The 24,636-nt window shown below is 37.5% G+C and overlaps 3 protein-coding genes and 1 long non-coding RNA gene across 12 annotated transcripts; all 4 read right to left on the bottom strand.

Moving 5' to 3' along the window:
* Positions 1-7,855: 7,855 nt before the first annotated feature.
* Positions 7,856-10,048, bottom strand: LOC112181854 (ATP-dependent DNA helicase pif1-like). The gene has a single exon (XM_040513094.1). The coding sequence runs from the start codon at positions 9,876-9,878 to the stop codon at positions 8,166-8,168; it is 1,713 nt and encodes a 570-aa protein (XP_040369028.1). The 5' UTR covers positions 9,879-10,048; the 3' UTR covers positions 7,856-8,165.
* A 2,274-nt stretch (positions 10,049-12,322) lies between these two features.
* Positions 12,323-15,588, bottom strand: LOC112181855. Of its 9 annotated transcripts, XR_005804727.1 has the most exons (11): positions 15,299-15,588; positions 15,110-15,173; positions 14,881-15,023; positions 14,678-14,758; positions 14,345-14,577; positions 14,111-14,259; positions 13,793-13,853; positions 13,658-13,715; positions 13,348-13,453; positions 13,075-13,261; positions 12,323-12,603 (listed from the first exon to the last, which is right to left on the bottom strand). It is a non-coding gene; the product is annotated as an uncharacterized LOC112181855 (long non-coding RNA). The 9 variants fall into 9 exon arrangements; XR_005804728.1 differs by lacking the exon at positions 14,345-14,577 and having other exon boundaries at positions 14,678-14,789; XR_005804724.1 differs by lacking the exon at positions 14,345-14,577 and having other exon boundaries at positions 14,111-14,276.
* Positions 15,589-16,811: 1,223 nt separating this feature from the next.
* LOC112199733 (BAG family molecular chaperone regulator 7) lies at positions 16,812-19,301 on the bottom strand. Its single transcript, XM_024340728.2, has 3 exons — positions 18,508-19,301; positions 17,943-18,233; positions 16,812-17,322 (listed from the first exon to the last, which is right to left on the bottom strand). The coding sequence occupies exons 1-3, from the start codon at positions 19,156-19,158 to the stop codon at positions 17,095-17,097; spliced, it is 1,170 nt and encodes a 389-aa protein (XP_024196496.1). The 5' UTR covers positions 19,159-19,301; the 3' UTR covers positions 16,812-17,094.
* A 3,109-nt stretch (positions 19,302-22,410) lies between these two features.
* LOC121049641 lies at positions 22,411-24,479 on the bottom strand. The gene is made up of 4 exons (XM_040507490.1): positions 24,082-24,479; positions 23,812-23,977; positions 23,209-23,309; positions 22,411-22,716 (listed from the first exon to the last, which is right to left on the bottom strand). Exons 1-4 carry the CDS (start codon positions 24,211-24,213, stop codon positions 22,585-22,587), a joined length of 531 nt encoding a protein of 176 aa, XP_040363424.1. The 5' UTR covers positions 24,214-24,479; the 3' UTR covers positions 22,411-22,584.
* Positions 24,480-24,636: the final 157 nt, after the last annotated feature.

Here is a 24,636-nt window from a genome sequence, read left to right as displayed (position 1 = left end):
CAATGCATGTCTTGACTGTCTGCAATTAGGGGTCGAAGAATCGCAGAGTTGAGTTGATTTGTTCTGGTTTGATTTTTATATTTTCTTCCAGAAAACTGAATCGAGTAGCTAGCATTGCCAGTTTGCCACCGATGTTGTTGTGCGGAAGCGTCAAACATGTATGAAGTATCAGAAATATGAAAAGATAAATTAATAGAAAAAATCTAAAAGACTAAAGATTTACGTGGTTCACCCCAAAATCAAAGGCACTGGCGGATCTACATACATCATGGGGTGGGCTCAAGCCCGCCCGAACGTTTTGGAGAAAAAAAAATTCTATATATAGTGTCAACAAAATGTTGTCGCCTTGATGTTAAAGCCCACCCGAAAATAATTAGGAATAGGTTTTCAGTCTCCTCTCCGACATTTTCATCACTAATCAGCGATTAAGTCTTCGTTTTATTCTTCACTCAGGTTTCTCACTCTCGTTATGATAGCCACTAAACCACTGCTTGTTCTCTTCCAAATACTCTCGCCTCCCAACGATAATACAGAATAATATTTCTAACATTTGTGCATAGTTGTACCGAAAAAAAATTTGTTCTCTTCCAAATACTCTCGCCTCCCAACGATAATACAGAATGATATTTATTACATTTGTGCATAGTTGTACCGAAAAAAAATTTGGGCTTCGCCCAAAAGAAGACACTTGAATATGTAGCCCACCCCAAATTTGAATCCTAGATCTGCCACTGATCAAAGGGTTACATTCACGGGCAGAAACAGTGAGGAGATTCCACTAATATCAAAAGGAGATTACAAGGTGTTTAGCACTCAAAACCAAAACCCAATTACACCCGAATACACTCACGGAAAGAGAATGACCAAATAGAAGAACAATTACCTCAAATATATATTGTCGCTCACAAGAACAAAAGCAATAAGGCAAAAGGTAATTTTCTATAGAACCCAAAACTGCGGCTACTTCTCAATAACCCTAAGTTGTGACTTTTTCTTTTCTTTCTCACATCTTAATTGGTGACAGAAAGCATATATTTATATGTGCATGAGGCATACTCCAAAACCTAATTGGTTTGATTTTTATATTTTCTTCCAGAAAACTGAATCGAGTAGCTAGCATTGCCAGTTTGCCACCGATGTTGTTGTGCGGAAGCGTCAAACAGGTATGAAGTATCAAAAATATGAAAAGATAAATTAACAGAAAAAATTCAAAAGACCAAAGATTTATGTGGTTCACCCCAAAATCAAAGGGTTACATCCACGAGCGGAAACAGTGAGAAGATTCCATTAATATCAAAAGGAGATTACAAGGTGTTTAGCACTCAAACCCAAAACCCGATTACACTCGAATATACTCACGGAAAGAGAAAGACCAAATAGAAGAACAACTACCTTAAATATATATTGTCGCTCACAAGAACAAAACCAACAAGGCAAAATGTAATTTTCTATAGAATCCAAAACTGTGGCTACCTCTCAATAACCCTAAGCGGCTTTTTCTTTTCTCTCTCACACCTTAATTGGTGACAGAAAGCATATATTTATATCTGCATGAGGCATACTCCAAAACCTAATAGAATTAGGTTAATCATGTGGGCTTAGTCCAAAAGATAATTGATGGGCTTATTAATTTAAGCCACAAACTAACAATATCTACCTTGGCTTATATTAACTAAAATCTCCTCCGAATGTCTCCTCCATCAAACCCCAAAGGGGTACTAAATGCGAATAGCAATCAAGCCCAAGCCAAGCTTGAACTTGCAAACAGGAACTGGCTTGATCAAAATTATATGACTCTGACGAAGAGACTAAATTTCTTCATACAAAGCAACCTTGTAGAACTGAAGTTGCTTCTCTTCAATATCACCAACAAAAACAAGCATCTCCTGACTAGGCTGAATAAAAGTGCAGTCTACCACTTTCTCTGAAACTTGAACAAGCTCCACCTGCTTACTAACACCGTGGCTCGAACTTGCATCAATAGACTCTCCTCCAAATAGCATGGCATACTCTTCAAAGTTCATAACTTGGCCGATTACAAATTTGGGTGACTTAGATTGAACACACCACAAGTTATAATTATTCACCCCATACACAAATCCATGGAATTTAAATTTTCCCCTCCACTCAAGCTTACCATCACTCACATGAGCACCAACATGACAACTAATATCAGAATAATAAGCATGGGTACCAAACCGTACCTTAATTGGAGTCTTCATACAAAATGCGGATGATGGAGACCAATTAATCAAGTAGTAGAAACTAACAGATTCAACATCAAAGTCCTTAGATCCAAGTTAGAAAGCATGCAAAGCACTTTCTCTATAAGGGAACATAAATATGTTCTGCAATTTTTATATGTGGTGTTTTCAAGATAGTGTGGTGTCTCACTATCTGATCTTCACAGAACTGATCAAATTAGCCCTCAACAAATACACCTGTACCAAAATCTGAATATGGACTTGATGAAGAGGCAACTGATGAAGCACCAATAATTGTGCTACCCTGAATTACGTAGAGGTCATGGCAAATCAACTTTCCCTGAATCACAATAAGAGCACCCTAATTACTAACTCTTAAAACTCCACCTTGAGACGAATACTTATAGCCTTGTGAGTCAAGAGTACCCAAAGATATCAAATTGTTCTTCAAATCTGGGACATGCCTAACCTTTATCAAAGTCCTGATAATTCCATTATGCATCTTAATTCGAACTGTTCCAATCCCCATTACTTTATTAGGAGTATTATCCCCCATAAAGACGGACCTTCCATCAATAGACTGAAAATTGTCAAACCAATCTCGATTGAAGCACATATGGTGCGAGCAACCCGAATCAAGAAATCAAGCATTAATAGAAGAATCACTAGCAAATAAGGCAAAATCAAAAGTAGTAGACTCATCATCCACATAATTCGCATCATCACCAGAAGATTTTTCATAAGACTTACCTCTATCTTTGACTTTAGGGCATTCAGATTTCCAACGACCTTCTTTGTGACAATAGTGGCATGTACCTTTTCTAATTCGAGACTTAGATCTCGAACTTCCTCTATTACTGCTTTCTTCTCTACCTCGAACTACCAAACCATGATCTTGATTATCATTCAAATTCTCTGACACTTTCTTCTTTAGTTATCTAGAACTCAAAGCTGCTTTGACATTTCCTAAAGAGATAGCCTCTCTTCCATACAGCATGGTGTCAACAAAATTATCAAAAGAAAGAGGCAAAGAGCATAGCAAAATCAAAGCCTGATCTTCATCATCAATTTTCACATCCATACTTCTCAAATCAGATATAAGCTTATTAAATTCATCAATATGGCTTTGAACAGGTGTACCTTCAGACATACGAAGAGTGTATAGTTGTTGCTTCAAATTAGAGGTGGCAAACGGGCCTAGTGATAGGAGCATTTTAATGCGACGTTTTAACTGCATTTCCCTACATTTCTTACGTTATTTCCTTATTAAAATCCTGTTTAGGAAAGTTTCCATTCTTTGATTGGGAAAGTTCCTATTTGTAGAAAGTTTATATTTTTGTAGTTTCTATTTATCATTTTTAGTAAGTTGCCATTTTTCATTTTAGGAAAGTTTCTATTTTCTTATTAGTTTCTATTTTTAGGACCTCCAAGCAAGTGGAAAATCTTGAGGAGGAAAATCAAAGTTGCAACCAAAGTGGAAAATCTTGAGGAGGAAAATCAAAGTTGCAATCAAGTGGAAAATCTTGAGGAGGAAAATCAAAGTTGCAAGCAAGTGGAAAATCTTGAGGAGGAAAATCAAAGTTGCAACCAAGTGGAAAATCTTGAGGAGGAAAATCAATTCAAGTTGAACAAGTGATAAACAAGTGGGAAGATATTTTTTACAAATTTGTCTAACATATCTAGCCCTTCATTTATGTTCATCTCCACCCTCCATTCATCATTTTTTGGGCTATAAATACACTTCTCCTCTCACTCTCAAAATACAAATTCCTTCATCCATTTCATCTTCTTTGTCTCTCCATTTCCTCTCCATATTTCTTTTCCATTCTCTAGTTTTCTTGTTCTTCATTTTCAAGCCAAGAGAAAGAGAAGCCATGCAATACATCAATTTCCTAACCGCCATCCACCCTTGTGTCGTCCCTAGAAGATTGCTTGCTTTCAAGGATCTTCAAGTTCTTCGTCTCAAGGCTTTATCATTCATCTTTCAAGGTGTATTATATCCTTTCTCTTGTTTTCTTTGTTTGATTTTGTAAAACTATGAATTCTAGTTAACAATAATGTTTAGGGCAAAGTTTAAGCCCAATTTCTATGTTTAAATAAAGTTTTCGAATTCTATAATTGTGATTCTAAGTTGCTTATGTGAGTTTGTTCGATTAAATTTGCTTTACAGAAAACTTTTATATGTTTATCTTATTTGGGTCGACACTTATAGGATTTGCATGTAATTGGTGCTAGGTTTAAGAACATGAAATCGACTTTTCGTTTTGTGTAACTTGAATCAAAAGTAGTAAAGGTTCTGGACAAGAATCCAATTTAATTGAAGAGGATTACAATTAGGTGGACTTTTCCATAACTAAGTTGTACACTTGAGTTGATAGCCTTTCTCTATGTGTAATGCGTTAAACATGACATGATTGACTAGCTTTCTAGGGTTTGATTGCATGTTTAATAGGATTAATCTAGGTGCTTTCACTTAGATTAATTAGCATTGAAAAGTAAAATATGGGAAATTGTTTGCTTTTAACGTTTCACATGATCAACTCCTCTCTCATGACTTGGAAGAACAATTATAGGGTTTGAATCGAATTTGATTACATGGAATTGATTTTGATCTTTGTTCCTTGCGTTCCACCCTTGTATATATGTTTTTACGTTTTCTTTATTTTATTTATTTTAATTTTAATTTTAAGAATCCTAATCCCCCCTTATTTGTGTTTACTTGTATATATTTATTCTTTATTTTATTTTTGTAAATAATACTTTTCTTTATTTGTTTCACAATTACAAGTGTACCCTCAATCCCCGGATAGAACGATCCCTATTTGCTTATACTACTAACGATATTTCAGGGTTAAATTATGCGCTTGCTTCGAGCGCATCACCTAGTCGTGCTTGGGCTAACCCATTTATTTTAGTGCCGACCTATTTACTTAAACATTAAGCCCAGTCCGGCCCATGGCCCGAGCCCATATTGTGCAGGGTCGTGCTCGTGCCGGGCCAATAAACTGGTCGTGCTCGTGCCTACCCAGTATAAAGCATGATTTTAAAATCTTAATTTGAATAAATAAAAAATAATTTTATTTAACTATTTAGAAAATTCAAATAAATTAAGTTCTACAATGTTTTTCTCAATCTCAGCTTTTTAAGATTAGTTTTCTAATAATTTTTTATATTCCACTACAAGAAAGAAAGAAAGAAAAAAAAAATAACTCAAAATATATTGTTTTTAGTATATTATTGTGAGATTAATCTTTATTAATATAATGAAGATTTATATCATATTATTATTATTTCCTTCATTCTATAGTTGTATTATTATGAGATTAGTCTCTATTTATAAACATATATTTAATATTTAGAAAAAATACTTTATGTCAAAACAAGGATATAATGTCTTTTTTCACTATTTTGACAACATAAAAGAAATAACATTAGTGGAATTGTCATGAGATTTTTAATATGGAGGTCTAATATTCAAGTCTCATCATTGTGGTTTTTTTAATATTTTAAAAAACAAAATGAAATTTTGTGTTTGAAATGGGCCGGCCCAAATATGTCGTGCTTGGGCGGTGCCGGGCCGGGCCAATGGGCTAATATTCCTAGGCCCAATCCGGCCCGTTATTCTAACGTGCTCGGGTCGTGCCGGACCACTAACGGGTTTGGGCCGTGCCGGGCATCTTTTAAGCTTGCCGGGCCCGTGCCGTGCTCATGCTTAGCGGCCCGTTTGCCACCTCTACTTCAAATATAGTCGACTGGTCAGAGATTTGGTCATATATAATTTCTCCAGCTTTAGCCACAATCCAGATGCAATTGTCTCATCAGCAACTTCATGCAGAACCTTATCAGATAGACACAACAAAATTGCACTATGTGCTCGTTCTAACATGTCTCCTTTTTCTTTTTCTGACAAAGTAGTTGGCAAAGCATTCACACATTTTAGCGCCTTTAATAACCCTTGTTAAACTAATAAGGCTCACATTTTCAAAAGCCAAAGGTTGAAATCATCCCTCCCGTTAAATTTATCAATCTCATATTTCATCGAAGAACCAGACTTCATCATTGAATCAAATAGCCCAAGCGTAGCCTGAGCTTTGATACCACTTGTTTTGCGGAAGCGTCAAACAGGTATGAAGTATCATTAATATGAAAAGATAAATAAATAGAAAAAATTCAGAAGACCAAAGATTTACGTGGTTCACCCCAAAATCAAAGGGTTACATCCACGGGCGGAAACAGTGAGGAGATTACAAGGTGTTTAGCACTCAAACCCAAAACCCGATTACACCCGAATACACTCACGGAAAGAGAAAGACCAAATAGAAAAACAACTACCTCAAATATATATTGTCGCTCACAAGAACAAAAGCAACAAGGCAAAAGGTAATTTTCTATAGAACCCATAACTGCGGCTACTTCTCAATAACCCTAAGTTGAGGCTTTTTCTTTTATTTCGCACATCTTAATTGGTGACAGAAAGCATATATTTATATGTGCATGAGGCATACTCCAAAACCTAATAGAATTAGGTTAATCATGTGAGCTTAGTCCAAAAGATAATTGATGGGCTTATTAATTTAAGCCACAAACCAACAGATGTTACGTAGAAGCTTTTTGGCGCTATTAACTCTGTCTATGAGCTTAAGGAGATTCTTTTGACCAACTTAAGATCTAGATGTCACGGAAAATAGAAGTTGAGTCCAAGTTATGCGCACACAACACAATGTACGAGAGGGAGTTGAACACATTGTACTCAATTCTTAGTAGAACTAGTATATATAGTATTTGAGCTTGATTTCACCATCGTATATATAGAGTAGAAAGACGTGTTCGCGGTGAAAGTTTTGTGAGGAGGCCTCTATTAAATTCAGCATAACATGATCACAGTCTTTATGATAAACTTCTCATACTATTTGCAATTGCGTACAGTCATTAACATGACATTGAACTTAATTACAAGAATGCATGAAAACTATATGGGTTGTGCCATTTAAAAGGAAAGGGGATGAATGAATTTTGTGAAAATCGTTCAACTCGCTTATATTCATATAACTAGCCTTCCTGCACGCGCGATGCGCGTGCGGAAGGGCCGCGCTCGCGCGTGCGTATTGTCTTTCCTTTCTTGCTACGCATGCTTGAAATGTTACTCATGAGTGAAATATAATTTCTGTGTTGCATGTTACCTAACTCTTTGAATGGTGTACGTAGTTTGTGGGATGAATTTTATCCATTTCTGTGCAGAAGGGTCGCGCTCGCGTGTGCGATTAGGTTCTGTGTTTTTTATATTATTTGCGGGCTATTATCTTTGTACGATGTTTTCACTATTACTTTTGCATCTTAAATGTGTCTACTTCCAATCTAGTGCCGTAACTATTATGAAGCCGCATCTTTAATTTTATATAAGAAAACCTCGAAAGTGCGAGGAAATTTTTTTTTATTTTTGAAAGAAAAAAAAAACACTTAGTCAAGGGGACGTGAAAGCCTTATCCCTTGAAAAAAAGTTTGCACCGGACAAAGAGACCCTCTTAATCCTCTACAAACTAAGTTGAGCTTCTACTACCATTACCTAAGAAACAATGACTTCCAATAACAGTGGAAAAAAAAAAAAAAAAGGCATCTCATATATTTGCTGTTTGTACCCAGATTAAATAAACACAAATGACAATGATAAGAAAAAAAAAACTAACAAAATATAAGTACCTTATATAATGCTGCCAATACAAAAAGCTTTAAAAATATAATAAAAAGTATTATGATCACCGTAACATGAAGACCAGTTTCTACACACTTGCATTCACAGATTCTTTTTCCTTTGAAAAGTTATCTTCCTTGCGGCTCTTAAGATTAGCAATCTCATGGTGTCCTGAAAAATATAAATGTCTTAAATATGCAGCTTTATCAACTAAAAAAAATTTCTTTTATAAAAAAAATAATCAATTGTCTTAGGTACCTTCTAAAATTGCATTATGTGGAAGGAAGCAAAATTTCTTTATACACAACGTTTGCTGTGAATACCCCTTCCTCACCCTCTAATGAACCTTTTTTTACCAAAACTTTGGTGCTTGCCTCTGAAACTCCTCTCGATAAAGCCACGTACAGCTGTCCATGGCTGAACACATGATCAGGAAGGTAAATACCAACATTTGGTATTGTCTGGCCTTGTGATTTATTTATGGTAAGTGCAAAACTCAACTTTACGGGGAACTGCTTTCTTGTCATCTCAAACGGGAGTCCAGAACTTTCGGCACTCTTAAGAGCGATTCTTGGCAAGAAAATTCTAGTTCCCGAAAAATGTCCTGTTAAAATCTCTGCATCAATTAGATTGTTATATGCTCCGCGGCAAGTCAATCTTGTACCGTTGCACAACCCCATCTTTGGGTCAATATTCCTCAAAAGCATAATTGGGGCACCTTTCTTTATAATCAACTGATGTGGCGGCATACCAGAAGGTGAAATCGAATTTAAAAATTCTTGTTGATACATATTTCTGGTGTCATCCTCAACTGAGTCGAAAGAGTATAAGATTCGTTCAGGCCCTGGAAAGTGTTGTATGATTCTTTCATTGAGTACGTCAACATCATCATTTTTTGGAGTAATTATTGCTCTTTCAACCATGTACCCGGCATCATTTACATGACGATCCAAATTAGGGAAGACTTGATTAACCAACTGGTTGATTGATTCTTCATTCTCCCATGGTATGATCATGGGCCAAGGTATTTGTATTATGTCTTCAACCACAGTTGGTTGTTCTCCATTACCAACACGAAGTAAGAACTCTGAGAAATCTGGATCGTTGATGGATCTCATATTCTGTGTCAAACGAAGAATCTTCACATCCTTCCAAAATGAAGCATTAATCAAACTGGCTTGCACCATCTCAGATCTCGTACCCTTATGGATAACAGGAAGAACTTGTCGGAAATCACCCCCGAAGATCATCACCTTTCCTCCAAATGGCAAATCGACACTTGTTATGTCTCTAAATGTTCGATCAAGAGCTTCAAACCCATATCGATTCATCATTGGTGCTTCATCCCAAACAATTGCCGATGACTTTCTTATCAACTCTGCTAAATCAGATTGTTTACTAATACAACATGTTGAAGATGCATCAAGATGAAGGGGAATTTTAAACCTAGAGTGTGCCGTCCTCCCACCAGGTAGTATTATTGCTGCTATGCCAGAAGTTGCTGTTGCCAATACAATATGATCATTGCTTCTCAAGCTTGCTAATAATGCACGATATAAGTATGTCTTTCCAGTTCCTCCTGGACCATCAACAAAAAATATGGCATTGTCATGACACTCAATAGCAGATATTATGGAATTGTATGCAAAAGTTTGATCCTCATTCAAATGATGAACTGCATCCCGGTCTTCTTGAGGAATGTTAATTGAAATTTCATCTTGTATTAGCCTTGGCATTGAAGAATTTTCACCACCATCTTGAGTCATTTCTGGCAAGTCATAATCAAAGACGGACTTACTGTACTGCACCAACAACTCGTTCAAGTCTCGTAAAAGTCTATTTGTGATATGTACATTGTCCGTGGTGCTCGAAGAAGGATAATCCTCTATCATGAATGGATAAAATTCATCCCACAAACTGCGTACTCCATGGGGCATGCAATAAACCAGGATGGTGACAAACAATCTTCTTAAAGATGACGGCATACGTATATTAGAGGCCTCACGTAGACATTGTCTAATACTTTCGTCATCTTCTAACAAACCACGTTCTTCAACTGCTTTCTTGAATGTCGGTTGTAAGACCCCATCAACTGTCCTTAAATCCTCAAATGACTTAGGTCCTCGAACATGATTAAGAAGAACACGCAAGTAAAACTTTTCTCCTTCTGAAGGTGACACTGTGTAAATTCTTCCAATGACTTTTTGGTTGGACTCCCTTGCTTCCCATGTTTTATGTCTCCCATCCCATTTGTAATGCTCAGGAAACTCTCGATATAAGTATTGACGTGCACTTTCAAAATAAGCATTCTTAGTAAAAAATTCTGTGAGCATTGTCATCGAGCTTCTTTCATTTGCCAGAATTGCTGTTACACTTTCAGTGGCATTAAAGAAAACATTGTGTCGATTTGGAAGATGAATTTGCAATCGTTCCACTGATGGATACATTCGATTCATCACGAATTTAAACATCCTCCACAAAGCTTCTGGTGCACAAACCCATCTTGCATCAACAAAGTTTCTTATTTCATCTTGATTTGCTTCAGGTCGAACTTCAAATGTTACTCTGTCTGGACCTTTGTAGACATATTTATACAAATACTTGACGCTCTTAATGCTGCAACAAATTTCCACATTGATATGACAATCATATTTTGTGAGTAACCATGGATTATAGGGGATAACCCAACTATTATCCAGTGGTCTATTTTGATTGCCATTAGATTGCATATCTGATTGATTATCTCGTCTACGATAAACAGGATAAGAATCATTTCCTTGAAATGTGGTTACTGAAAATGGCTTTGGATAGCCTCGTTTGCAGCTCCCACGCTTCATACATGGAGCAGTTCGCCTATGTACCCCACATGGACCGTGTATCATGTGCCCCAACACTGCATTGTATAACTCTGGCTCTTCATTTTGATTTGGAATTTCAGCCCGAACAATGTGGTCATAATCATCTGGGTTGTTTAGTTTATCATCGACACTCAACATGAGAAGCATATGAACATGTGGGAGACCACGTTTTTGAAACTCGATGACATATACGTATGCAACAATAGTACCCAAGACTCCTTTTTTAATAACATCATTCTTTAACTCTTCAAATTTGGCACGAAAAATTCGAGTAGTTAGATCCGGACGATCTTGTGCCACTTGACCAGGTAATAACTCTGCAGTTATTTCTTCCCAATTTGGATTACATGTCATTGTGAGAAAAATATCCGGTTTTCCATATTTTTGGACCAAAGCCATTGCATCCTGATATCTTTGGTGCATATCACGTGGACTTCCAATAAAAGATGATGGTAAAATAGTCTTGCGACCAATGTTACCTGTTTTCAATGCATTTGATTCATCTCTACTAAAACAAACTAACTTGTATAATAAAAAAAATAAAAAAAATAAAATTAAAAAATTTAAATTAAAAAATTAAAAGTTGAAAAAACTCATACCTGCATTATTTTCACCAGCATTAAGTGAGTCATGTAGTCCGTCATACAACTCACGTCGAAGAGTACTTTGATTGCTGCGAATCCATCTCAACTTTTGTGTTTCAATTTTGACGTAATTATCCACGACATATTGTTGCAATAGACGGCCCCCTCGGAGTAAAAGTGAATCATCATATTGACGGATCTGAAATGATAAATTTAGTAGTTAACGTGATATTCTTAATCATTCACAAAAATAGAATACAGGGATGTCCTTTAAGATTAATTATTTTTAATTCATAGTAAAAAGATGAAGGAAAATTTATTCACCTGCAAAATATACGCATAATAGTCACGACACGTCAATTTTTGACCATTATTATTCCTACTATTCACATCCCATCCATATGTTCCATATGGGAACAATAATGGATATTGTAAGGGATCATAGTACCCAACACAATCTCGAATATTTAGAAGCTGGCCTTGCTTTGTTTGCACAACAATATCACGACCTGTCAGATTTTCCACATCATTTGTACCCACTATTATTGCAGCAACCTGGGATGCTGAAGGCAAACTGTACTGATGTTGGTTTGCAGCTTGCTCTCTAATGATGAGTCTGCAATTTTGCAAATCCGGACGCTGAGCTAGGTGATGAAATGTTTGCACAAATGGGTTATGTTGATTCAAAATTCTCTGTATTTTTTCAACCACATCTCTATGTAATGCTGCATTCTCCAGCATACGATTGTCCACTTCATGGTCAGTATCATATATATACAATTGTAGATATCTTGGTCTATCATTGACATTTGGTAAAAGACTTCCTATCTTATGATATATGGATCCCTGAGCACGAAATGTGAAAGTACCACCCCCGGTTGCAAGACTTTCATCGACATGCACACCCATTGATGTGAATGAAAATACATGGTTGTAGGCTCGAATGTTTTGCCTAAAATGTGCTCCTTGTGGAGATTCAGAGGAGAATAGCTCTATCATATCTGGAGGAGAATGTATGGGAGGCAAGACAATCTTTCCATTGGAGCAACACATGTCTCTACTTTCGTGATAGAATAAACAGGCATGACAATGTGGACATGTCGTCGATGCTGGCAACTGAAATTTTGTGACTCCGATGGCCTCATTAAAATTTCTAGCACAATTATGAGTTCCGCGCCCGTGCCTGCGTCCGCGACCTCTACCACGTGCTTGCGCAGTAACATTACTACGTGGCCTATTGTTTGGATGAATAGGATCGAGACTACTTCCTGTTTTTAAATAGTAATGTTAACAATAAGCTACTATATTTTTAAGTGGTAATGTTAACAATAGGCTACTATAGTTACACACATAATAATTTTAGATTTATAAATTACTTGTGCTGCACATGTAAATTGTATTGTTCGAATAATTTCTTGTATTCGAACATGAGCAGTAATAAATGGTAGTGAAATTCAACAGCTTTAGTAATTTTTTTTTTTTTGCCAGGAAAGGAACTAAAAAGCTTGTTTTCTTTAATTTTGTTTTTCATTGTTCGATCCTTGTCTATACTATTGATAGAAAAGTTTTGTATTTCAGCAAATTATGAACAACATAAAAAACGATAGTGTTTGCTAACAAATATAAGAATTGAGACACACGAATTGAATAAAAATATTCAATAATCAATTAGTGGTGCTTGGTTTTTTTTGAAAAGATTTAATACATTCTAGTTCTAGAAAGCCAAGTCAGTAAGTTACCCTCCCTTGCTTCCACTTGATTTCCATTGTTACTTATATTTTCCATAGTTCGCCGCATTTGATAATTGGCGCGTCTTCGGGCTGAACACTCAGCTCGTTGTGAGGAATTTAATGACCGTCGCCTTTCTCTTTGTCGGGCATTCCTACGATGCCTTTCTGCCTCTAATGCATGTAGCATTGTGTTTCCCTATATTGTTAACCACATAAACATAATAATATCAATTATCTTTCTCAAACCTATCTAGCAATGGAAGTCAGAACTTGTGAATGTACCTGATCTCCATTAAGTGGCAGCTGAAGAGACCGTGACGAAGAAGCCATTTAACCAATGCGTACTTCACTGGAAGCATACCATAATTCAGCAACTATGTCTTGAGACCTATAAATGTAGTTTTAGTTTGATATCAAACCACTACCTGAAAAAAGTTCAACACACCAACCAATTGACAAAAAACAAAATACAAATTGAAACCATGTATGAAAATTGGGCATCCAAATAAAACTTGGGAACCCAATGTATACCAGCAGAAGTAACTGATACATGAGAAAAAGACATAATGTTTATTGAAATTCAGTTGCTTACCAGTCCTTTTTTTTGGAAGCAAACCACCTCACTTTGTTTGTCAATAGTCTTCACAACTCTAGTATTAATAACAAAGTAAATCAGAGAACAAAAGAAAAGAGATGGAGAGATTTTGAAATTCATTAAAAAGAGTACCTTAAAACTTGTAGATGTATTCTTCTTTATTTCGTCAATAAAGTTTATGATTTTAAATGTCCTGCACCCCAAAAACAATATAAGGAAAAAAAAATAAATGACCTTTGTACTAATGGGAAAATCTATTAATTTAAGGAGGATACTGCATTCTCATGACGACTGCAACTCATGTAACATTCCATGCACCTACCCACAGATTTGCAGCAATGATGTCTTAGTAACATCAATGACCTCTGTACTACTGACAAAATCTACTAATTTAAACATATATACTGCATTCTCATGACCACTGCAACTCTCATGTAACATTCCACGCACCTTACCCACAGATTTGCAGCAATCAGCTACTCCCCAGCTACCTTTGCAACATCAATCAAAGCCCCAACTTGATTTGTGTAGGGTATACGCGCACCGAGCGAAGCAATTCAGTGGTTTGCTTCACCGTTGCCTATGAACTCTCAACTTTACTGCCACCACAGAGCATCTGAAATCAATTTTACTAAGTAAAACAAAATCAAAGTAAAGCGAAGCACTCAATAAGCAGAAAGTCACCTCATTTTGTTTGTTAAGAATCTTCACAGTTTCAGTATTAGAAACAAAAGTAAAGGAAACAAATAACAACCCTCTATAATCAATTTTGACCGGTAAACAATATTAGAAATTAAGATTAGAAAAAGCCAACAACATGAATGAGGTAGAAGACACAGAGAGATCTGGCCTTGAATGATTAACTTTGAGCAATAAAAAGAACACAGTTTGCATGCCATCTGACTGTTCCTAGTAATCTGCAGAAGCAATTACTTCCTACGTATACAGTGAACATAACATTTATATTATTTTAAGAAAATTAGATGTTTTAACAGACTCTAGAAATCAAGTAATAACCTTAAAGCTTTGTTCAATATGCTCCTCAATTCCTCACAGCTTCAATCAATTCTTCCTTAATTGCTCACCCGTCCTGTTAATCTGATATGGAGCAAGTTACCAATTCTCCTCTCTCAAATGATGCATACACAACCAATCATAAATTAAGTGTAAAAGAAAACTACAAACCAATGGAATTGCTAATCAAGCATGTAATGGCATACCTAATAAGGACTTGAATTCCAATTTCATCAACCTTCCTAAGATCCTTACTTCCAATTGTTGCTGATAACTCTAAAAGAGGGGCTGGGTTAAGGCCTATGCTGGAATCAATAGCTGCATTAACATGAAGGTATTGCACATCTAGCTGCAATCACATAAAGAAAAATAAAGATATGAACTGATTCTAGAAATCAATTAATATAACCTTAGAACTCTGTCCAAATTTGATACCTTTTTTTTTTTTTTTGTAACGACCAAATTTGATACCTTAATTGCTCACTGATTCTCACCAATCCTGTTACACATATAACAACACCATTAGTAGAATCGAAGGAATTTATTTTTCTTGTTTCCCTTTTTCTGGGATGTACCAGAAAAAAGAAAAAGAAAAAGAAAAAAAAACAAAGAGTACGATTATACCTTCTAAACACGATTCAGTTGAGTGCTCTTCCGAACCAAATCGAAATCCAAATTGAAATTGCAGGAATTTGATTCTCTTCTTTTTCCTTGTTCTGGGTTGATCATCCATCTTGCCTCTTTTATAGCTGGTAAATCGTGGTGAGCCCATTGAGCGCCGATAACTTCCCACGTTCGTGTTAAGATCGTGAGTTTTCTGGTTGGTTATTACCGGTGAAGGAGGCAATTCTCAGTTGAGTGGGTATTTCGTGCGTCTCCCACGTCCGACTCTCTCCCCGGATAAACAAATTCAATTTCTTTTTGTTTGGTTTTTTTACAGTAATAACCTTGTGTTTGTTTGTCAGAGTCAGATGAAATATGGGTAAATTCGGCAGTTCAAAATTTGGTGAAGCTTTTAGACGCTTCGCTTTATTGTAGTAGAGATTTGTTAATTGTTATCTTAAAACTCTTTTTCATGTGTATTGGGAGAAACTGATAATTCATAAAAAATTTGAAATAGAATAAATAACATTACCATACGAGTCATTTGTAAATTTTGTCATCTACAGTCTAACGTTGGTTGTGACATTGCGACTAGTTGCCACACTTTTAGGTAATTTATGAAAAATAATTTCATGGCATATATATGCCACAATCCTTAAGAGATGACTAAATTTATATTATGAATTTGAAAGGACGAATAATATACAATATATATTTTTCAGATTTCAGTCATGAATGTATCTATGTAAAGTATATATACCACCCAGTTGCAGTCTTGCAGAAAAAATCTGTTCTCGGCTTTTGTATGCAGAACAGCATTAAGAAGTAATATAAAGCCCAAATCAGTTCCTGGCTTTTGTATTCAGAACAGCGTGAAGAAGAAATATAAAGCCCAAGAACTGCCACGATTTGTACCCAAAGCACGTAAGTCAAAGTAATCAACTTTTAGTTTAGTCCATATATGACAGTACCATTTTGTTTAGGTGACTTGATTCACAGGGTTCTTTTACTACACATAATCACATATTTTACGATATTTGGGGTGATTTTCAAGGATGATGCGCCATTTGACTACTACTACTACTAGGAGTTTCATGCAATCAGAATCGTCTGTTTGTTGATCTGGTTCAAAATTGGTAACTTGCTCTGAGAAAGAACCACTTTGGAGTAGGTTTTTTGATTGGAGATTTTCTAGTGGCCCATTTTCAAAACTAAAACTTGAGCCCAACAGGCATACACAGTTCCAGTGCAAATAAAAGGTAGGGAGGTTATGGATTATGCTTCGGCATCAGAGACTCTCATTTCGTGAATGCTCTTCACACAAGGACGATGAAGGTCTGCTATGCATTAGTACAGTATCAAGGACATAAAACCAATCTAAGCACAAGTTATAGGATAAATTCCTCGCCGGATGAAAGAGCCAACATTCCGCCATTAATCAATAGTTTTGGAAAGGAAGGACGGAGAAAGATCAGCAGAACAACATACATCTACCAAAGAGATACCACTCTGATTGCCCAACAAAGTAGATTTGAAAACCAAATGATCTAATATATAAATAAGGCAGCACTTCAAAGATACAAGTCTAAGCACATAATGAGCAACAAAGTACACAACAAAGTAGATTTGAAAACCATTTCAAACCCGGAGTTGCTAGAGTAGGAGAAGATCATGCTAGTTTTAAACAAACTTATACTCTCATAATAAGCAAGTCCTTCAAATTCCTCGTCTAGACTACATCTTTCTAGTAACAACTACAACATTGGAACCTCTACAAAGAGAGGTAAACCGGGGCATTATCATGGGGTTCTCACTTCTCACAAACATGCCTCAAAGGTAGAACTGTTCTCTTCACGATCAAGCATTTGGACAACCTGTGCCACACCTTCAGCGATCTCCCTTTGAATGACACCATCTGGCATATCAAAGGTCCTCCTCCTCATGGACAATGATTTTCCAGCTGGTTGGGGGTCAACCACTTCAAGCATAGCTTCCAGCTCATCCACCATCGACCTCTTTGCGGATCGCACCATTAAATCAGCACCCTAATACAATGCGAAGTGTCAAAACCATTCAGTAACTTTTTGATTGCTTTATTTTTGAGGTCAACTAGGCGAAAACAAGAAACCTAACATGTCGGCCAGTGAAACAGTAAACTTTGTTAACTTAGGAGCTTATGAGGTTCACTATCAATTAAACTTCTCAACTCAGAAAGAACATATTGTCAAAGCGTCAAACCAAGATTCATGGCAGGTGTTCCAGATTATCGTAGGGGCATGTTTTGTATTAAAACCCATTAATGGTACACACCTTTTGACCAAGTAACACAAGTTGGAAGAAATAAAGTTAATTAACAAACCACACCTGTGGTTCAAATAAGAAGATGGAATATTGTCCCCCCCTAACCCGTAATCACAAAGGTAGTGAGTCCAGATTCCTAATGATTGATTGAGTAACTAGTTTGAGTTTAGTATCCTTTGGAACAAAGAATTTTACATGAGCATAAGATGATTTAGCCAATATCCATTCAAATTATAAGAATCCCACAATAACATACTATATGGAACAACATCATTGCCATCAAATTCAAGTTTTGGTCAAATTCTGGTTTTGATCAAATTTGAATTCAGAAATATAAAGCTTAATGAAAGATCAGGGTAGTTACCTCAATGGCATCCACAGTAAGGAGCAGAACAATGATTTTTTCAGTGAACCTTTGACGCTCAGCTGTATCATGGGCTACACGGCGGCGGTAAGAGAAGTTATTAAACAATGCTCTCAGCTCCTTCAGCTTGGACTTGGCAACAGCCAGGTCTCTAAGGGCCCGAAGAGCCTGTGATCTACGGATCAGATAAGCTCTGAAATTCCCTTGTATCATCATGGCTGCATCCTGAGGAGACAGTTCCTTGTTCTTTCCCTTAGCAACTTTACTACCTCCAGTTCTCTTAGCAAAAGCCTACACTCATCATGAATCATATTACAAAACCACATCAAAATAAACCCCTTCATAACAACTCTACTTGAACCACAGGCAATCAAAACCCCATCAAGAAGTTTTCTCCAAATTTACTAGCTTCAAAGATAGTGAAATATTAACAGTAACCTTATCCTAACTTTGACTAATTGACATGATGACTTCAAGGCCTATATAACCAAGTAATCAAAAATCTAAGCAGATAAACTGAGATTCCAGAAGTAATCTAGAGCTTAAAGTTTAATTTAAGCATTACCTGTCTTAGAACCACAGCTCCATGATCAGCTGCAAGCTCTTCAATCTCCACCACACGAGAGCCACCCTCTTCCTTCTTCACCTTATGATGCTTCTTCTTCTTCTCCTTCTTCTCACTGTGATCCTCTGCATCGCCACTCGAAGCAGTAAACGTGTACTTCCTCGAGATCTCTCCCTTGCCTTCAACCTCCGCCGTCCACTTGTACTTCCTCTCACTCTTCTTATGCTTCCCCTCCTTGATCTCCGTCGTCCACATGTACTTCTTCTCCGGCGCCTTGATCTCCGCCGTGTACGTGTACTTCCGATCGCCAAGTCCGGCGGCGGCGGCGGCGGCCTTGATCTTCGCGAGGCGATCGAATCGCGACTCCAGCTCAGTGACTCGGTCGCTCAGGCTCTGCAAGTAGAGCTCGCCTCCAAGCCTCTCCACGCGCTGAATCAGCTTGTAGGACAAAAGCGACGGCGTTTTGACGGGGCTAGGGCACAGCAGGTCCAATGCGTATCCGAGCTCGAAATCCTCCTCCATCACCTCTTCGAAAAACGAAGGGAGTTTCGGCGCGGCGGCGAAAATGGAGGTCTCGCGGACGAGAACCGCCGGCGGCGGCGGGCAGTAGTAGTAGGGCTCGATGAGGTCGATTCTCCTGAGCCAGCTCATGGTCAACTCGGTGCGAACTCAGTGAGTCAACTCGGTGGATTTGGGGGAATGTTTGGGTAGGGGTAATCTGTGTGTGAGGTGGTGATGTGATCTCTGGCGATGTTGAAAGCTGAGGTTAAAAGATGTGAAAAGGAGAGAAGGCGACAAATGTGAGAGCTACGAGGCCAGTGAAAAAGCAGAGGGGAGGGGTACAATCGGCAATTTGGTGTGAAAAAGCAGGTGGATTTGGGATTTTCTGATTTATGAGGATAAGATTTTGCATGTCGCCGCGTAATTTAGGGGAGTGAAGGGACGGATTTGCCCTCGCCGGGGAGTTGAAATTCAGGGGGCAGAATCTCTGTGCGTGACTCAGCGATTTGGGATTTAGTGGAATAAATGGTGGTGACCCACGTGAGAGTGTGTGTTTTTCTGACTTTCTGATGGATCTTGACCCCACGTGAGGCTTTCGGCGCCCATGGGCTGTGGTTAATTGAGTTGGGTTATTCGGCTTTGAGGCCCATTAGGCTTGGTTACAAAATCCACATCGGTCATGTCTCTCACAACGAGTCACCTGCCCATTCACCATACTTTTTTTGGTGGATAGACTTCGAAGTTCAATTAATAAAGACCCAAGGAAGAGCCCAAAGGAAGGGAAAAATCACCTCTGCAACCTGGTTCGACAAGAACAGGACAAGGAAGGATATCGAAAGCAAAAATAGAAAACTCATGGAGGACCAGGCAACCCATCACTTCTTAGAACTCGAAAAAGTGAAGGTGGTGGTCGGTCAACCCATCTTTGCAGACCCACCTCCTCCTTATCAAGAGAAGCCGTCAAGTGCCCGCTCACTCTACTTGTGAATAAGAATTCTCACCTAGCATTTTAATCATCATAACTGGTCATGTTAAAATGCATCAATTGAAGATTTATCATGATGATCTTAACTGTTGTTGAAGTCGTGCCTATTTGTTTGTATAATTGGATTACTGAACGACTTTAAGACACTTTTACTTGCCTACAATGAATATTTCAATAAGGAAATCGATTCTAAAACATGTTTTTCCTAGCATTAGCAATGCAAAAGGAAATCGGAAAGAGAATGGGTCCCACACACTTATTCCTTAACAATTAAAGTTCAAAATCCAAAAAACTTTTAGAGTGGTGATAATGTTTTTCCATTTCAAGTAAAAAATGTGTCTCTTGGGGTGTTCTTTTGGGGGTCTTTTTTAGTCCTCAGCTTTTTCCCTTCTTTACATATAGGAAGATTTGCTGTCTTTAATGTTGGCAATTTCAGTCTAGTTGTATTGTTTCTTGGTATTGGGAGAGGTTTTGGTTTATGTCCCCCTCTTCCATCTTATTTTTTGTTTTTTATTTTTCTAATAAAATAAAATAGAGGGACGGGGGGTGGGTTTCCGGGTGTAGTGGTCCCTTCTTTATTATGGGGAGGGTAGGCGCCTTGCGCAATAACCGCTAACGAGGAACTAATATCGCCTAATCCTCTATTTTAATTATATATAAAAAAAAAGTCAAAAGTTTGACATTCGTTAATTACAAGTGAGATAAACGAGCAAGTTACGTGGATCTATTTGATAAAAATAAAAAAGTTACGTGGATCTAGAGATTGTTCCGCAAGGAACGGGCCTTGGCTCATAAGAGATGGGTTAAGAGCTATTCGGCTTTAAGGCCCATGAAACCACTTTCCAAACTCTATTTTCCTTTTCGGCCATCACCTACCAAATTCTCAACCGTCACGTCTCACGCCGAGTCACGTACTAGTATAAAACTACGTAACCGCCAAGCAACGCTCTTGAAATATCACAACCCTAACCTCTGTTTCAGAGAGACACACATCGATCTCCTTCAACAATGAGGAACAAGAGGCCCTCAATTTTGCCGAAGAAACTCAATGAACTCGACCACCTAGTCAACAAGACCTTCTCTGTTCAACCCGATAACCCCAGTCTCCAACGCAATGAAGCAGAAATTGAGCAGAGTCTGACGTTCGTGAAGAATCTGCTATCGGCGGAGATGGCATCACATCCGGCGAAGCAGCACTACTTGGAGAAAATGTCGGAGAGAGTACGGGAAATCGAGGCGGCGTTTCGCGGCTTTGGGACAGGTTCCAGTACGACAACCTCGACGCTCGACCATGTCGATAATGTTGGAGACGACGACGACGACGATCATGCATCGAAGTGTTCTTGCAACAAGTCTTCTCTCCAGGACGAGGAGGAAGGTGACAGTGTTTCAGATGATCTTGAGTCAACGCTTGGTCAAGATACGGGAGGTTGTGTGGATTTGGTTGAAGAGAAGAAGGCTATGCGGGTGACGGTGTTTAATAATGAATTATTTGAGGAAAAGGTTGATGATGATCGGGTTGAAGATGAGTCTCTTGATCGGGTCGAAGATGTGTTTGATGATATGTCTCATAATGGCGCTTCTGTTGAAGATGGGAAGGAGGAGAAGGAGATTGGGGCTGACATGGATTTGAAGGAGAGTGAAAAGAAGGAAAATGGTTTAGGGTTTGGGAAGTTATGTGGGGCTGTGGTGAGTGGGTTTGTGATTGGAATGTTTTCGATGGCTTTGATGACGGAGAGCCTTGATTACGAGGGCTATGAGGGACATGGACACTTTCTTACTCCTACTTAGAATTACTAGTCAGAGGTGTATTGCGTTATAATTTTACGTTTTGGATCTTGGTAATGAACTTTGTATTATTGAAGCTTGTTTCTTTTCTTTGATAATTTGCCACATTAATTTATTTATTTAACCAATTTGTATATGTGATTATGAGTACTTATTTTCTAATATGTAATGTTATGGAATATATTAGTTTCATCGATGTTAAGCATGCATCTGAATTATTTGAAGATTAATTTTTTGGAGACAAGTAAACTACTGCATGCATCGATTCGTATGGCTGTGAGGGACACGGACACTTTCTTGCTCCTCCTTAGAACTACTAGTTAATTAAAGAGGTATTGCATTATAATTTTACGTTTTGGATATTGGTAATGAACTTTGTATTATTGAAGCTTGTTTCTTTGATAATTTGCCACATTAATTAATTAATTTAACCAATTGATATATATGAGTATGAGTACTTGTTTTCTGATATATAATGTTATGGAATATTTTAGTTTCATCGATTCGTATACATCAATGTTGAGCATGCATCTGAATTATATGAAACTTAATTTTTTTTGGAGACAAGTAAACTACTGCAAATTATGGAAAACGAAGAAGAAAATTCACATTGGGTTGTACTAAGAGATTATAGTATTACAAGGTGAAAAAGCCCATTTCCGTTTGTTTCTCCGAACTTTGATCAACGATCAACAAAGTAATGCCTAGACTCGTACGTAGTTGTACGTTAGTCGTATCCCACCATCCAAAAACCATATTTCTATAATGAATTGCTATTCCAACATATATCACCACCAATTAGATCAAGTTCTTCTGTTGTGAATGGGAGGTGTCTGATGTGGTGGCTTATAATCGTCAAGCACCACACCATCATCATCATCTTCTACTTTGTTAGTCTGTCTTTCTTTAGCATATAGCCCTCTCCTTCTTGATTCCTACATACAATGTTACGAACACAGAACATATTACCAATCTAAAACGATAAAATTAATTTTTATGCTCTGTCTATCAATGAACACATTGGTGATCATCTTGTTTTTGGAATGAATTTAGTTCAAAGCGTGGTGGTTCATGTTCAAATCCGATCCTTCCAGATCTTTTCTTTTATATATATATATTCAGTTTTTGGTGAAAAGATTTTCGTTATGATTTTCCCCCGTGGGTTTCATGCTTATACTATGTGAGTCTATTTGAGACATGACCAGTCTATGGCATGCATTATTGCATTAATGAATTGCGACATACACAGTTATACACATCAAAGATTATTCTGCATAGAGACAATCTATATGCTTTAGCTTGTCACCATCGAGCAGGGACATAATGAAAGAGATTGTTTTGGACTTTCATTAGCTCAAACCAATTGATAGGTGCCGGTATGTTAACTAGCTAGGCCTTTGTATTTGAATATATGAATAGTTAGTTACCTTAGTGACAGTAGTTGTTGCTTTATCTTTATGCAAACCCATGTGAGCAGAAGTAGAACTAGAAGACTCAAAAATCTCACTTCCTGCGTATTCCAATTTCCCTATCAATGAATAACAACAAAAACCAAAATAAGAAGATCATAATATTAAGTTCTGGGCGTTTATGAATCTGGGGAACATTTATGCTCAATATTGGTGAACTAGCTAGCTAATCAGAATACACACAGCTGAGTCCTGATCAGAGATAGAGCAGATAAATTTCCTAGGCCCTTTTCTGTAAATACTTAGGAAAGCTAGCTTTAAGACGCGTATATACTTGTATATATGATTTAGAGAAGGAAATAAGTAATGATCTAGCGATAAATAATCAAAAAAGAGCTAGAGAAGTTCAGTTATGGGAGGGAGGACGCGTTCTTGGTCTTGAATAATCCGAGTAAATCCCAGGATTACTACTACTTTTGTCACCAGTGTTGACGATCTTGTCGCGATTTTTAATCTGATGCGGCACAGACCAAGAAGCTGAAACATGAGGCTTAACATCTGGAATAACAACATCTGATTTTGTAGTAGTACTAGTACTAGTTCTTGAGTAATCCTTTGTACCTTTAGTAGTAGTAGTAGTAGTACTACTACTGCTACTACTACTGACAACTCTACCATGATTACCCTTCTGCTCACCAGCTAGATCATCATCCTGCTTAACTAGTACCGACCCTTTCGTACTCCAATCTATTCCAAGCCTCAACTTTTCCACAACTAGAAACTGACCCTGAACATTCATTACATATGCGCATAAGCTTCTGAACATCAATGTTTAATTGCTTGATTGATGGAAATGGAGGAAAGAACTTGAAATTATTGGAATTAACAAACCTTGTCCGAATGAGGGAACAGCGCTCGAAAACCCCTATGGCTGCGGCCAAGTCCAATATAGCGAGCCTCAGAATTTGCATGCATGGAAGAAAAACACAGAAGGGTGAAGAAAAGAGAAGACATGATGGACATGATGAGATGGGAAAGTACTCGATCCGGAGGTTCAAGATAGATTAGAAAGCACAAAATCTAGGGCTATTTGAGCTACTTGTAGTACTAACAACTACAAATAATTTTGAACCAAGAATTGATAGATGGAGAGCTATGGTGCTCCTAAGCATATGCAGAAACAGTGAGTTTGATGAGACTTATGAAGGGGAAAGAAAACGAAGGTTTTGTTTGGCTTTCGTCGTCGATCACCTATCTACCACAAAGAGAACAAACCAGGCCGGGCCCCCTTTAATTACCCACACAGAACAGAATATGCAGGTTAAGCTTGAATGGAATTGAAGTATATATATGTTTGTGGACTCCAGACATGAATGAGAAAATTAAGCCACAACTTCATCTTTTTAATCCATATTCATAAAAAAAAATGAGATTAAACAAAGACTC

The sequence above is a fragment of the Rosa chinensis genome, chromosome 1, assembly GCF_002994745.2.
Source record: "Rosa chinensis cultivar Old Blush chromosome 1, RchiOBHm-V2, whole genome shotgun sequence".
NCBI lineage: Eukaryota > Viridiplantae > Streptophyta > Magnoliopsida > Rosales > Rosaceae > Rosa > Rosa chinensis.
The sequence above is the reverse complement of the archived record's forward strand: the minus strand, read 5'-3'. Positions and strand labels throughout refer to the sequence as shown.

Bases quoted from the DNA above. Each gene is read 5' to 3' on its own strand.
- LOC112199733 (XM_024340728.2), bottom strand. From the start codon at position 19,158: ATGAGCTGGCTCAGGAGAATCGACCTCATCGAGCCCTACTACTACTGC. The intron at 18,234-18,507 runs GTAATGCTTAAA...TGATGAGTGTAG, and splicing joins GAGCTGTGGTTCTAAGACAG to GCTTTTGCTAAGAGAACTGG. The intron at 17,323-17,942 runs GTAACTACCCTG...GCATTGTATTAG, and splicing joins TTACTGTGGATGCCATTGAG to GGTGCTGATTTAATGGTGCG.
- LOC112181854 (XM_040513094.1), bottom strand. From the start codon at position 9,878: ATGCCGTCATCTTTAAGAAGATTGTTTGTCACCATCCTGGTTTATTGC.
- LOC121049641 (XM_040507490.1), bottom strand. From the start codon at position 24,213: ATGTCCATCATGTCTTCTCTTTTCTTCACCCTTCTGTGTTTTTCTTCC. The intron at 23,978-24,081 runs GTTTGTTAATTC...ATGAATGTTCAG, and splicing joins TGTTCCCTCATTCGGACAAG to GGTCAGTTTCTAGTTGTGGA. The intron at 23,310-23,811 runs GTACAAAGGATT...ATTCATTGATAG, and splicing joins TACTACTACTACTACTAAAG to GGAAATTGGAATACGCAGGA.